Raw genomic sequence first — 15,273 nt, 5'->3', positions numbered from 1 at the left:
CAGACTCCATACAGTTAAAGCAAAGGACTGTCTGAATGCAGGTTGGCAGTGGGTACAGAGGAAAGCTGCTTTTAGCACCCAGGCTGGGTGCCAGCTGCAGCTCTGTGGCACACAGCGAGCCTGAGAGCTCAACAAACACCCAGAGCCCCGCTGGCCTGAGAACCACTGGCAGGGGAAGGTGGTGTTGTGTGAGAGCAGTGCCCAGCTGGAGCCTGGAACAGGCAGAGCCCATCTCCCCACGCTGCTGCCCGCCAGGCGCTGGAAGCTAGAGGATACCTGCTCAGACAGCCGGGCCTGGTCCTGTCCCACAGCTGCAGTGGCACTGTCAGGGTGTCACAGGTCCGCTCAGCAGGGTGGCAGGGAGCAGGTCGGGAGGCAAGGCAGAGGAAGTGCATAGCACCCATAAACCATAAAGACTGAGGTGCATTTATGAACACTGGGGTTGCTGGTAGGTGCAGAGACGCAGCAGAGAGGTGAGGCAGGGGCTGCAGCAGCTGAGCAAGGCCACAGAGACACTGAAGGAGCCGAGAGCAAAGGAACAAATACTGACAAGCCACACCTGGTTAGCCTCCAGAGAGCAGCGGGTTTTTGGACAAAGTGAGGCTGTTCATTGAGAGACATGAGCGGGGCCACCCCTGCCAAGTGGGGATCAAAAGTATTGGGTAAATGGCAACTTCAGCTACAGAGCAGAGAGGCTGCCCTGCACCATCAACTGACTGCAGCTGGCAGGAGAACCAATCGCTCATGTGACAGAAGGTAACATTTATTTGATAGTGGTCCTTGGTAAATGACATCCCAAATAATGACCTTTAGATGATCAAACACATTCAGCCCAGGTTTGGCTTTAGCCATGAGGCTTCGGTGTCTTCATCCTTCTCTCTCTTCCTCAGATACTACAGGGCTTGCTTGGTTTTGTTTTCATCTGCTTTGGAGTATTTGGAGAGTATGAAGCATTAACTGAGAAACTGTAAACAATGGAGTCTAGCAGTGGAAGTTGTTATTCTTTTTGCCACAGGTATGGGCTAAGTTACATAATTAGCACAGTACTGAATCATTTCTGTCAGTTCAGAAAGTGCCTTGGTGAAACCCAGTGTGCAGACTCCAGAGAGCAGCAGTCCAGCAGAAGCTGAGCACATTCACAATGCCTTGGGAAGCTGCATGAGGACATGGAGTAGAGACGGGCAGCAGGGAGTCCCCAGCAGAAATGCCACACGCTCTCACTGTCTACAGCTGAGGACAGAGGAGAGAAACTGCAGGCAGCTTTTGCAGCTTCTTTCCTGTCAGTTGTGATCCGACGTTAAGACAGCTGTGTGAAGGTAAAGCAGCAGCCTATGTGGGCTGATTCTTCGCACTGACCCAGAGAAACCCTTCTGGACACAGTCTGAGTTTTGACCCCACTGGTGATGCTCTGGGGGCATGCTCCCTGCCTCACCGCGCGCCGATCCTGTGGTGAGGCACTTGCAAGGTCTGCAGGTTGGGGCAGGTGGAGTGAGGGGCTGGCAGGAAGCAGGCAGCAATGCCATTGGAGGCGAAGGGGAGCGTGGGTCCATAGAACACTTCTTCCTTCCCCTCCTTGCTAACGTCCAGCACCTGCAGTCAAAGCATACCAAATGTTTCAGAAGGCACAGCAGCAAGTTGGAATACAGCTGCTGGCACACACCACACATACTACTGATCTTCAGAGACAGCATCACTTTTTAGATCTGGTGATCTACTGCTGTCTTCATCACCAACATCCTGGGCCTGCCCAGGCCCTCGGCAGCAGACACTGTGACAGGGGGTCCTGCCTCCTGGCAAGAGAAGGTGCAGCAGTTCAGGCAGGGGATGCAGCACAGAAGTGCTGCTGTGAGCAAAAGTGTGAACCAAAGGGCTCTCAAGGACTGCAGCAGGCTCCCCGGGGAGGTGGCTGAATGGGGACCTCCATCCCTGGAGGTGTTTCAAAGAGGCAGAGATGTGCTGCTGAGGGACATAGGTTAGCACCAGACTTGTCAGAGGTAGAGAATGGTTGGACTGGATGATGTGACAGGTGCCAGCCTAGTAGTACCGAGCAAGCAAAGGAGCTCTGTGGAAGCTGGAAAGGCCAAAGCAATGAATGACTTAAAGAAAATGAAGACAGATGCCAAAATGAAGATAGATGCTCAGATTTGCTGAATTTGGAGCTAAAAGGCCTTGTTTTGCTGATTACAGCCAGGCACACTGCCAGCAGCTGGGAAAGGACAACACCCTCAGCTCTGCCAAGGTACTCATTATTACACTTCTTGTCCCTTTAATGCAGGGACAGTCTCAGGCAGGCTGCCAGCTCAGCATCTGCTGGCCAGTGTTGTGGACAAACATCCATTTAAGAAAACAAGACCCCCAGCTCATTTCCACTCATCATTTAGCAGTATTTGAACCCAGGTGCAACACTGCAGAGTACCTGCTGGTTGTAAACCAGCATATTAGTGGTGTACAGCCACTGCCTGGCATTGCTGCTGCTGCACCTGAGGACTGCATGGCAGCCAGTGCCACCCAGAATGGTCTGAAAGACTTTTTCCCATGACAGTTGTTAGGTGTGGCATCCCACAGCTTAGTCAGACCCCTTCATACTGTGACCAGAACGTGGGTCTAACTCCTTATCTGGCATAATGAGCTCTTTACTAACTCATGCCAGCACATGTTCATTGAAAGACCAGTAGCTCCATGCTCCCTTCTTATGTCAAGGCTAAATTCCAGTCTTCTGCAGGTGAAATCCTAAAATCCACAAAGTTGGAAGCTTATGAAAATGCTGCTTATCAGGAGAAGCACAGAAAGTAAGGTGTAAATGGGAGCTGCTGTCTGTGCCTGCCCAGCTGGTCACAGAACAGTGGCTGTGCTACAGACTTGCCTCCCTCAGTCGCGTGGGAAGATAAGAACTCTGTAGAGTTCTGTAGAGGGATACCTGAAAGCCCACAGGTCTGCAGGCAAGCTGCTGTAGACAAGATGAGAGAGCACAAGTGTCAGCTGCACAAACTATTGCCTGCAGCAGGAATCAAACACCCTCCATGCAAGCTTTGGAGCGACAGGCTGACTGAACTTAGAGAACTTGTGAACCCTGGATGCTCTTCAGAATGACAACTTAGAGAGGAAAACCAGGCATAAGATGGGCTGAAAAACTGTCAGTCCATGTCACATCATCCACTTCTGCAACTCTGGAACCTGATTGTTACAAACCCATTAATTCACCCAAAGCCTGCCAATGGAAAGGGCTCAGCCCTGTTTCACCAGAGTACCTCAGCAGAACTGCATCTGTTGGCTGCTCTGGGAGTATTTTTAACACCCACAGCACTTCCCCTTGGGGTCTGTGCAGGTTCAGTGGCTGCATAGGAAAAAACCCTTCATCTCTCTCCTTTGCATGCATTTCCTTTTGGAGCAGCCTCTCTGCAAGATGTACACATTCCAAGTTGTTAGGAAGAACTTCAAGAACCCTCATCACTCACCTGGATGAAGGCCAGAGGCTCATTGGTCCAAATGGAATAGCCCCCAACTAAATATATCCTGCTGTTGTGGACCGCAACGCCAGACTCATTCTGCCCTGGAGCAGAGAAGGGAACAGAAACTTATTTTGGGGTTCAATGAACCCCTCTAACACCAAGTGCTGGGGTTCTGTCACATGATGCAAACGCACCTGGCACCAACTTGACTGTTTCAGAACTGATAACCTGCAGGAGCACAAAGAAGCACGAGGGCTGCTCTTTGCTCTGAGCAGAAGTCCCATGTGGTGTGGGCCAGAGATGACCCCAGGTGAGCAATAAGCCAAAACTGCGAGGGGCCCATCTGCTGTCTGCTCAACAGCACAGGCTCTTGTACACCTTCGTCTCAGAGGTGACAGGCAAGCTCCCCACCTGCCTCTCAGCTGCTATCAGACATGCACATCCAGAAGGACACATGAGCCAGGAAAGCTGAATGCCCCTCATGTTCTGCCCATAGTTGCTCTGTTCCTCCAGGTACAATCAAGGTGAAAATTGCACAAGCTGCTCTGCAAGATCATCCCCATAGTAACAGCCTCCTGCACAGGTTCAGAACTTTTGAAGGGCAAACACAGCCTTAAAAAAAATCTGCAGGACACAGTGCAATAGGCACATCTACCACTAAGTGCAGAGATGCAAAGACAGACTTAGGTGGCTTTATAAGGTGCAGTTTTTGGAAACAGCCCAGCAGTACATGAGCAAATGCTCACCCCACAGCATGGTGCAGGGTGCAGCTCCAGAGCCAGGATACCTGCAGCATCAGTGCTTCTGCAGCAGTGTCCCCATGGCATGCAGGACTCACCTGTTAGCATGTTGAAGCTGCAGCGTGTCCACTGGTCAGTGTCTATGCTGTAGGCATCGATGTGCCGGACCAGGACCCGGTCATTGTTGTAGTCGAGGTCGTTCCCACCCATCACGTAGAGCTTCCTCTGGACAGCAGCCATGGAGTGGTAAACTCTCCTCTGCAACATCGGGCTGCGGCTTAGCCACTTGTTCTGGAGAGGGAGAAGACTTGTCTCAGCACTGCTCAAGGGCACAGGGAGGCCGGCAGCATTACTGGTGTTCTGCCCTCGGCCAGAAGTCACAGCTGTGCATGCTGGTGGTGTTCAGCTGCCAAGTGTGCACCTGGGGTATAACAACGCCTAGCCCAGGCACATGGTTTGCAGCCCTCACATTTAAATTCATTCATGTAATAGCATTACTTGCTCTGTGTGTTTTCTGTTCAGCTCATCAGGTCTCAAAGCTTTTTCTTCTTTACAATCCAGTAGAAAATCCTCCTTAAGCAGGACTTGGATAGATTGGATCCATGGCCAATGTCAATGGCATGAGCTTCAATAAGGCCAAATGCCAGGTCCTGCACTTGGGCCACAACAACCCCATGTAATGATGCAGGCTTGAGGCAGTGTGGCTAGGGAGCTGCCTGGCAGAAAGGGACCTGGGGATTGTAACAGACAAACAACAGGAGCAAGCAATGTGCCCAGGTGGCAAAGAAAGCCAAAGGTATCCTGGCTTGTTTTAGAAACGCTGTGTCCAGAAGGAGCAGGGAGGGGATTGTCCCCTTGGACTCTGCTCTGGTGAGGCCACCCCTCAAGTACTGTTCAGATTTGGGCATCACAATACAAGAGAGATGTGGAGGTGCTGGAGCCAGTGCAGAGAAGGGCAAGGAAGCTGTGAAGGGTCTGGAGAATAAATCTCATGTGAAGTGACTGAGGGAGCTGGGGATGGTTAGTGTGAAACAGAGGAGGCTGAGGGCACACCTTACTGCTATCTACAGCTCCCTGAAGGGGCATTGTGGAGAGGCTGCTGCTGGGATCTGCTCACAGGCAACTGGAGGCAGAAGGGGGAATGGCCTCAAGCAGAGGTTGGGGAGGTTTAGACTGGACATTAGGGAAAAGTTTATTTCAGATAAAGAGTGGTCAGGAACTGCAGTGAGCTGCCCGGGGAGGTGGTGGAATTGCCTACACTGGAAGTGTTTAAAAGCCGTTTGGATGTGATGCTGGAGGATACGGTTTAAGGGTAAACTTGGTGGAGTAAGGTAACAGTTGGACCTGACAGCAGAGGGTCTTCTCCAACTGGAATGTTTCTGAGTCTGTGACCAGATGTCTCCCTTGTGCACAGTGCTAAAGCTGTGGGTATCAAGTGGCTGTTAGGAGAGAGATGTTTCTACATTTCTTTATTTGGAAGCTTATTCCAGCTTATCCTTGGGGATAAGCCCCAGGGAAAAACAATCTCCTAAAGGACCTTCTCGCCGAGCAGCATCTGCTCTGCTGCTAGCCCCGGCCCGCGGGCGCACGAATGCCCTTTTGCACGTCCCCCTCCCCGGAGAGCGCTGCTCAAGAATGCTCCCGCTGCAGGAAGGGAGAGGACCCCGAAGGGGAGGGCTCAAGGCACAGCGTTCAGCTCGACGAGAGCTGCTCCTGCCACGGCCGCCAGCTCAGGCAGCCTGGCACCGGAGCAGCCTCGCCTGTGGCAGCGGAGAGCCTGCACCGCCTGTCAGCCCAGCCCGGGCCGGCACTCGGGCACCGGCGCTGCCCTCAGCAGTCCGCCGTCCAGCCCCGAGCGCCCCAGCCCGCTGCAGGCCGCGCTGCCAGGCAGGCCGGGGCAGCTCTGAGCTCAGGGGGTGCATGCTGATGCGCAGGGGCAGCGGGTCCCGCTGGCTGGCGGCCGTGTGCTCGCTGGCAGAGGGCAGCCATCACGGGCCGACCACAGAGGAGCCAGGGAGATTCCGAGCGAGCGCCGAGCAGATGCGCTCCTCTCCGGCATCCCCTGAGAAGACGCCGGCAGAATCGCTGCGAGCAGCCTGTGTACGAACAGCAGCACAGCTCCCCTGGGAGCCCAGCACAGCTCCGCCGCAGCTCTCTGCGCGCCAGGCTGCGGCGCTGCCCATCCGCACATCCGCACGCCCGCGGCAGCCCTGCCCTGCGGCGCAGGGGCGCAGCCTCTGCATCAGCAAGTGAAGACGCAGAGCAAAAGGCACACAAGAGTCAGCCTCCAAGCACCCCCTCACGGGCAAAGTGCGGCTGATGGCTGTAATTACTGCTTGGATTTCGGGCAGGATCGGCGCCCGCATCAGCCAGGCACAAAGCGCAGCTCGGAAAGCAAGCGGCGGGTGTGTCACTGCGGCTCCCCGCACCAGGACGCGCACGGGCGCTGCTTTAACCACACACCGTGAGCTGCACAGGAGCACCTCCGGCACCATCTGATTCCAAGTACAGCAATCAAAGTCCCTGTCCCACAATCAGAGCAGCCATATGCTGCCACGTGGCTGTAAATCAGGCCATCCAACTCTGATTGCAGGCGTAAGGACTTTTAATTCCCAATACAAGCAAGAGGGCATAACCATGCCCTAACCTTCTGAGATGGTTACTAAGCCATGCTAACCTAATCAAAACACATACATAATGCATGAAATAATCCCTAAAAGATATTTTAGGTGCTTGGGTAATGAAATGATAGGCACCCTTGCAGTCAGCAGCAGAAGGCACAGGCAGGTAGCATGGTTCTGAAAGTATGCAGAAAGCAAAAGGCTCCCATGTGCAATGCAAAGCAGAAATGCTGGTGACGAGCAGCAGCTTTGTGACACTGACTCTGAGCATACGTTGCCCAGGGCTGCTGGCTTATGAACAAATGAGCAAGCAAAATAAATACTGATAGGTAGAGAGGATCTGAGGCACATTTCTGTGTTTAATCTAAAATGTTGTTAATGCCTATGAGCTTAAAAAACATAATAAAGAGACAAGATGGCCCTTCCTCTGTTTAAATCCACACATGGGTGCAACCAATTCAAATGGTCAGCACTGTCAGCCTCACAAAATCTTTCTGTGCATTTGCACAGACCTGTTTGAAGCAAAACATAAAAAAGCCACATCCAGTACAGATCCTCACCTGCTTGGGATCATAAACCATGAGCCTGTTTTGATACTGTGCTGTATTTGTGACTCCTCCTGCAAAACAGTTCGTACAGGTTACATTTGTTCATATAAGCAAAACCAGGACCAAGTTCAGGCACAGCAAAATAACCAATTCTAGGGTTCATTGGCTAACATAATTACCTTACATACCTGCATCTCCATTCCCAGTGCACTTAATCTGGTTGCAAGGTATTAAGCAGCACATTTGTGAGACACAGAAACACAGAACAGCAACCACCCCCACACACGCTTCCTTTGCAGCGCCAGCTGGGTGGGCTAAAAGAGAAATGGGAGTGGATGTCTCTGTGCATGCCTATGTGCTCAGCCATCAGCAGGACATGAAGATAAAGCCCGTCTCTGTCCATGGAGTGTGCAATGTGACAGGGTCTGGAGGAGAAGTGTGCTGGCAGCAGAAAGAAGGAAGAGTCTGCAGAGGAGCTAAGCAGGAGCATGGTGTGGGACACTCCTGCCAGCTGGAAAGCAGAGTGCAAGCCTGGCTGGCTATGCTCACTGGATAGGAAACCTCTACTACAGAGAACATCTGGCTTAGCTGCAGGCTTCAGCTGGGAGCTCCTCCAGAGTGAGTCCTCTCCTGGGTTCCCTACACATGGAACAGCTCAGAGACGCTGAAGTGGTCTTTCCAAGCTATTTCCATCATGCCATGGCACACTGCCCATCACAGCACCTAGAAGTACCCCCTCAAGGACAGGCACCAGAATGCCATCACTGCCCCGTGGCTAACACCATGGTCTGTTACTCATCTCCTTGCTCTTGTGTAGCCCTCACAGTGATAGTGGCCTTCAGCTGCATGCACAAAATCTAATGTCTATTCTGTAATTTGATTTCCTTTTACATTGTTGTTTTCACTCCTAGCACAATGCCTAAGAGTGAGATGTCAGATTAGGAAAATGAAACTCATACTTGTTTGGGTGATTACCTCCAGAACAGCAACCTACAGCAGATGCATCAGAAACACAGTGCTGGGCCATGTATTTCCATGCAGAAAGGCCACCTTGGTCTGGGGTAGAGATGTGGAGGAAGAAGAGACAGAAGAGGGTTGCTTCCTCATAAAACAACAAAATCATCAAGTAGGCAGAATGATTTGTCTCTTCACAAAGAGCCCCTCATATCAAGTACACAGCTTCCATCCTTTCCCTTGCAACATTGCTCATCTGTGGTGTGCTATCATTACATTCCCTTCACATTCCCCTCTTCACTTTTAGATTATCTGCCAAAATGAGATGCTAAGGATTTGCATACAGATTTGACTACACAAAAATAGATCTGGAATTAATAACAGTCTCTATATGTTTTAATTTCTTCTAGACTGGAGTACCCTTGCCTCCAGCAGTATTCTTGGCTTTGAAAGTCATCAAGCTGATTTGTCTGCTCTTAGGTTATGATGCCACATGCTGCTACACTGTCCCCTGCAATCAAAGTGCTCGCAGAGATAGATTCCATGCCTTCCCTTAACAAGTGTATTTTATAGATTGGCAGTTTTGATCTCCCCTCCCCAGGGGGATAATCTGCATCTTAACAGGTTCTATAGATACATCTGTCATTAAATATGCCATCTTATATCTGCATCAATTTTCAAACACAAGTTCCCCATAACTTTGAAGTGCTATAGCAAAAGTTAAAAAAAAAATTCTGCCAAAATTCAAATTTAACAAGTCTGCAATGTCCTCTTGAACTGTTTTTGGGTGGTTTTTTAATACTCTAGGCAGCTGGGAAAGGGCAAAAGAAGAGCAATGAGCAATGCGTCTTTTAGAAAGCAGGAAATGCAAAGTTTAAATGGTTCTGTGAATGCCACAGACTTCCTCAGAAAAAAACAGGAAACAATTCTGAGCTAATTGCTTCGACTTCTCTGCAGTGGTTTCTGTGAGGAAGGGAGAGAAGAGGCAGGGAGGCACTGACCCTTGGAGAGAAGTATTTAAACAGTACAAAGCATGTTTTAAATTTGATGTCAGGCAATAGCAGCTGATGTGGTGGTAGCACATCAGTAAAAGCCAGAGACAACCACATCTGCCTGGGGGACAGATAAGGCACAGGTGGGTTGTGAGCAGTGGGCTGACTGCTCTGCCCTGGCACGGGCAGCTTGTTTTGGGGACTGCAGCCTGTGGGAGGTGAGCAACACCTTCAGGGCCAGCCCCTGTCTCCTCTGCTCTTGCAGGCAAGAGAACACACTGTAGGAAGTGCAGCCTGGCTTTCAAGCTCCCTCAGCAGTGTCCCTGTACACAAGAAGGGCACAAGCACTGCTTGGTTTGAGTTTTCAGGGGAGTTGTGGGGGTCTCCACATCAGAAGAAGAAAGAAACCCTGCTCCACACACGAACTTCCCCCCAAGCCCCAAGCTGAGTTTCCACCGGCATGCCCAGATGTGGGTTTAGCTGACAGGCTGAAGGTCAGGTAGCCCAGACCTCTGCACACAACAGCCAACACTGCTAGTCTTGTGAGCTCTTGAGGTGGAGAAGCCTCCTCATCCTCAGCTGCAGGTGCAGCAATGGCCCAGAGCTGAACTGCCTGGCAGAGGCTCCCTGCTCCTCTCTCTCCCCAGGGACAGAGAGGACGGCAGTGTGGAGGGGAAAGCAGGGGTCCAGACCTGCATTTACACCACTGAGGATGCAGGAGACAGGCACAGTTCAGGTCCTCCATCGTGGAGAATACTTCCCTGCTCTTGTAGGGAATGACTGTTGGCAGTGATGAACTCCAAAGGGTTGGGTGCATTTTATTTCTCCTCCACTCAAATACTTCACTTTTCGAGCATGTGGCATGCAGTTTGTTTGTGAAATGGGTTATGGTGTCAGATGTTAACTGGGGCTGTAAGATTCATCTCTCTGTAAAATTTCAAAACCATCTGCCTAACACTGTACTGTCAAGACACAAAACTTATTCTAATGAATTTCCCCCTTCTTTTTAAAATCATAAAATTAAATGTAGGCTGTGAAGGAAAAAAAGAGACAAAAAATGAATGACACAAGTATAGACACATGTTCCACAATACAGGATGCTCAGAAAACTTGAGATCTGAACCCACCTGTGCTGACCAGAGGGTCTGATTACTGCCCGGGTGCAGACAGCTCACCTCTAAGCCTTCTGGGAGGTTTAAAACCCCAAAGGGGTGGTAGGAGTTTAGGAATCCCCTTGTCAGCTGAAACACCAGCCACCCCTCTCCTGCCACCAGTGCGTGCTTAGGCTCGGGCAGCATCTTTTCTTGCCATGACTTGGTGCTCTGTGACTTTTGATTCCTTCTCCTATTTGTCCCAAAAGGCAGCAAAGTAAAGCTGAAAATTAATCCCCAAAATAACAAAAATCCTTTGAGTCTGGTCAGCTTTTGATGAGCACTGAGGGCTTGGCTGCAGTGGAAGGGAGTAGTCTGTGTGCAGGCCTCCCTTTGCTGGCTCTCCAAACACAAGGGCTGCAAACTGACATGAAGATTTCATTGACTCTCTCACTAGAAGGATGGGCACATTGTCATGGTTATCTTGCCAGCTGAGAGTGGCAGACTGACTCTGAGAGCTCTTGCTGGTGACCCGTACTACCCAGAAAAAGTAGCAGGGACACATCCCTAACTCAGACTGATTTTTATATTGCTTAATTTTAGGCCACATCAAAACAGGCTCCCCCCATGCATTCCTGATGCCTCTCATGCTAACGCCTTGCCTTTGATGATGAACAGTTAGGCTTTCAGCAGTGGCTGCTCTTAGTTCTGGAACAATAAAGCATCTTTCTGCGCTGTTGCCCTGCCCCTGAACAGACACAGGCAGCCAACTACAGCCTAGCCCTGAGCAATTAATTAATAATAGAAAGCCATACTGATTGCATCTCCATTTACTTCTCTTTCAGTAACTCTCTTCAGCACACAGAAACTAACCCTAACCCTAACCCAGCACACAACTCAGACCCGGGCCCTCCTGAACGTGCTCCATAGTGACCTGTCAAGAATCCAGCAACTCAAAACTGCTAAGCCTTCAATCAAAATCCACACAAAACACAACCTCTCTGGCTTATTCTGCTGCCAGAACATTGCCCCTTGCTATGACTTCACAGCAGAAGCTATGCTGGCAGCATTTTCAAACTCTAATGGGAAATAGTGAATATTGATAAAATTGTTGGTTTGCCCAGATTTAGAGTCCATCCAAGAGCCTCCCGCTTGCCTCTTGCCCTTCCTCTGACCATCACGCTGCTCCAGGCAGCAATGCAGTGTCTAAGCACTCAGGCAGGCAGCTCTTTATGTAACCGAGCACCTTAACTAATCCTCAGCATTATCTGCCCTTTCCTAGCCTATCTGCAAAGATTAAAAATAATCCTAACTAGTCCTGCATTTGACTTCAAAATCTCAATCAAATTCTTACTTGGGTTTGGGGTTATTTAACAAAAAGGAAAAATGAAATTAAAGGGGAAAAAATGCAATCCTTTTTTTTTTTTGTGTACTGGAGCAAGGGGCCAGACTTGTCTGCTTCTCGTGTTTGTTACAGGGTTTTATACAACTGCATCTCACGTGAGTTCCTGGAATGCCCAGGCTTCAGCAATACTGAAAATGTAAACCACGAGAGAAATCGAGAAGTAAAAACTCAAGACACATCAGCAGCCATGTTTGTGACTGGCATTGCTGGCATTGTCACAATGTGTCACAGGCACCCAGCGCTGCACTGATGGAAGGGGGCAGCCAGTGAGCATCTCTGGACACACCTGGCTGGTCCCCCAGAGCAGAAGTCCCTCTCTGTACCACACCTGGCTCTCCAAGCCAAAGAGGTTTATAGCTTTCACTTGAGGCAGTGTTTTGTTGGCACCTCAAAGTGTGTGGAAGGTTTTCTACCTGATACCCAGAGAAGCCCATCCACCACGTATCCTGCGTGGCACGAGAGCGAGCGGTCGAAGGGCTGCACAAAGGTCCACTTGTTCTTCCTGGGGCAGTAGCGCTCCACAGTAGGCAGCACCTGGCGCAGCTCATTCCTGCCCCCCGCCGCGTAGAGGAAGTCTCCCAGGGCACCCAGCACAAAGTGCTCGCGGCAGTTCTTCATGGGCGCGATGTCAGCCCAGCAGTTGCACCGGGGGTCATAGCGGCAGGCGGTCCGCACCGCGCAGCTGCGTCCACTGCACTGCTCTGCCTCGCCACCCGCCACAAAGAGGAAGTCCCCCATGACAGCCACGCAGTGGTGGCTTCTGCCCACAGGCATGGGTGCCAGCTCGCTCCAGTTGGCGATGCCCGTGATGTGGACGCTGTCTTGGTCCGCCGGGTTGAAGTAGCGCAGCTCCCTCACCTTGCAGACCTCCCGCTTCTTCCCGCCGACTATGTACAGGGTGTCCGACTGGAAGCGTGGCCTTGTCCTCCGGCTCTGCCAAACTGGCTGTGCATAGGTGCTCTGGTGGTATGCCAAGGCCTCCTTGACGAGCGCCGTCGCAGCCTCACTGGCTTGGACAAGAGGGTGAGGAAGAGCCACGGTGTGCAGTGTGTCCACATCCATAAGGCCGAAGCGGACGTATTGGAGCAGTTCGTCCATGTACTGGTAGTGGCAGTTGTGCTCCAGCCATTGCACAGCCAGCTAGGAGTGGGAGGAAGGAAGGGAAGAAGAAGACAGCAGTTATTTGTGTAGGTTCTGCCAAACCCGGGCCCTTGGCAAACAGCTGGTGCCCCAGGAGCAGCTGAGTGCCCTGCTGGTGATACCTGCCAGGATAGAAAGCACTTACAAAAGCAGGTGAGGCAGTGTCAAAGGAGCCTGCTCAAGCTTTGCCTCCTTAAAGGGAGGAACTCTGCTTAAATATAACTGCTAGGAGCTTAGCTCCCAGTGCAGATATTTGTATGCACACTCACAGGCCACAAGACCAGCTCCTGAACTGTGACACAAGGCTGTGAAACAGGTCCTGTGGTTTTAGGGGCACACCAGTGAGCCTTAGACTTCCACAATTGCTCTGCAGCGGAAAACCATTTGTTAAGGTTACAGTGCCCACGCTATGGAGGCATGGACTAAGCACCACTGATCTGTGTGACAGAGCAGCTGCTCCAGCCACTGGCTGCTCTGGCAACTGCTGGAAGGCTGGAGAAGTTCAGAAGACTCAGTGACGTTCCCAAACACCTCTGCTTGTAGCAGGAGCAGCTACCAGTGGATGTGATGCAGTTCTCCTTTCCTCCAGTGCAAAGGGAGCAAATGTTAGGCAGAAACACAAACTTCCACACTTGTGGCAATCCGTAGACACCTATTTGTCAATGACTCAGTTTTTGTTGAATCCAGACTCAGAAGCCCAGTGCTTCCACAGAACCTCTGAACTGCCACCAACAGCAGTGCCCGCATCAAGCCCCTCTGGCAGCAGTCATCAGCAACTCCAACTAGCACCAGCAAAAGAAGCTCAAAGCCATTTGCAAACTTGCGACCCTGCAGGGAAGATGTGCAGGCTTCTCCGCAGAGATGCCAGCAGCACTTGGCAGTGCATTTAAAAAGCAAGGGGGAAAAAATAAAGAGACTAACCACAATGTTGAAGTTTAAAATATTTGTCTGGCTGCTAAATAATTTACAGAAGCAGGGCACGCCTCCTGCTCTGGGCACCATGCAGGCACCTTCTGTTTAAACTGCCAGAAGCTTCTTTATTAATTTTAATGCACAAGTGTGAGAAAAGGAAGCTGCAGCCCAGTGCCTATGTCAACTTTAATAAATAATATATTTTGCCATATTCATCTTCTAAACTAAGTAAATGACAAAAGCAGACCCTCAGAAGGACAGGATTTTCAAAACAGATTAATTGTCTTATTTTGAAGCCTTAACCCAGAGGACTTTTCCTTTACAAGGTTACTTGACTTAGGCAGTGGAGCACACTCTCAAACCAGCAGAAAGCAGGTGGAAAAATAATGTGTGGCACAGTTGGAGCACACATCTAAGCACACCTGCATCCTGGGCTGTGAGTTCACTGCATCTCCAACTGCTTCTGCTTCCAGCATGGGGCTTCGACAGCCCCGCTGCCAGAGCCCAGAGCACACCCTGCCCTTCCTGTTGTGGCTGGTGCAGGCACATGCAAGCTGCATTGGCACAGCAGCAGGGCAGCTGAGGCTCAGTTAGGAGCTTACCTCCCGGTGAACAGAACCCTGCAACGAGTAGCTGCCTGAGTTTTTGGTCTGACAGCTCTCCCAGAAGCAAGAGGGCCTGGCATCCCTGCACCATCCTCCTCAAGCCACTCTGCTGGGAGTGCTGCCAGAGCTTCACCTGACATCACAAGTTTCCCAACCAGAAAAACCAAGCCATTTTATGTGTGCAAAACCCTTGACCCTCATTAGACCCAGGATCACTTGAAAAGTGCCTCAGGTCATGGTGTCAGGGAATGTTTATGTCCAGAGTGCTCCGAGACAGAAAATGCTGCTCTGAGCCCAGCCCTGAGTGGCACAGGCCATGGGATCTCCACCCTGATCTACTCTGCATCTGGGCCATTCATGCTGCAGACCTTGGACTGCAAAGCAGTTGTGCTGCTTTGTGCCATCTAAGGTCATAGACATGAACTCCAAAAGTGACAGCAGTGGGAACGGGGCCGGGGGAGGCTTCTGTGTTTTCACTCTAAACTCACACATGGTTTAATTTGCCTATCTCAGCCAGCCCCAAATTCACTCTCTCTCTGCCGTCGTCAGGACCACCCTGGCTCTTCCAATGTCAAGATGAGGAGCAGAAGCTAGGGGTAAACTAGAGCATTTCCTAAAGCTCTGGAACAAAGTCCACTAAGGCTGTGGTAGAACTGACACATTTTTCAAATGAAGAGGGATTTCCAAAGGGAACTGAATTTGGGTCTCTAGAGGGTCTTCATTCCCCTCTCTTTCTCCAGAAGTTACAGAGGACAAACCTCAGAAGGTTTAGAATTTTAAGTATTGGTAAGGTTAACCACACTGGGCTGTATCATC

The 15,273-nt window shown here is 50.8% G+C and overlaps 1 protein-coding gene across 4 annotated transcripts in view; it reads right to left on the bottom strand.

The window, feature by feature from the left end:
• Positions 1–747: 747 nt before the first annotated feature.
• KLHL32 (kelch like family member 32) overlaps positions 748–15,273 on the bottom strand; it is a 46,789-nt gene continuing 32,263 nt past the window's right edge. For all 4 annotated transcript variants that reach the window (XM_064170041.1, XM_064170043.1, XM_064170042.1 and 1 more), the window contains 5 exons: positions 12,214–12,940; positions 7,371–7,429; positions 4,288–4,480; positions 3,456–3,550; positions 748–1,590 (listed from right to left, as the gene is read on the bottom strand). In XM_064170041.1, the coding sequence (XP_064026111.1) occupies positions 1,429–1,590; positions 3,456–3,550; positions 4,288–4,480; positions 7,371–7,429; positions 12,214–12,940 (1,236 nt within the window). In that variant the 3' untranslated portion in view covers positions 748–1,428. The remainder of the gene's footprint in view (positions 1,591–3,455; positions 3,551–4,287; positions 4,481–7,370; positions 7,430–12,213; positions 12,941–15,273) is intronic.

This window comes from Pogoniulus pusillus, chromosome 33 (genome assembly GCF_015220805.1).
Source record: "Pogoniulus pusillus isolate bPogPus1 chromosome 33, bPogPus1.pri, whole genome shotgun sequence".
NCBI lineage: Eukaryota > Metazoa > Chordata > Aves > Piciformes > Lybiidae > Pogoniulus > Pogoniulus pusillus.
This window is presented reverse-complemented; position numbering and strand designations above follow the sequence as displayed.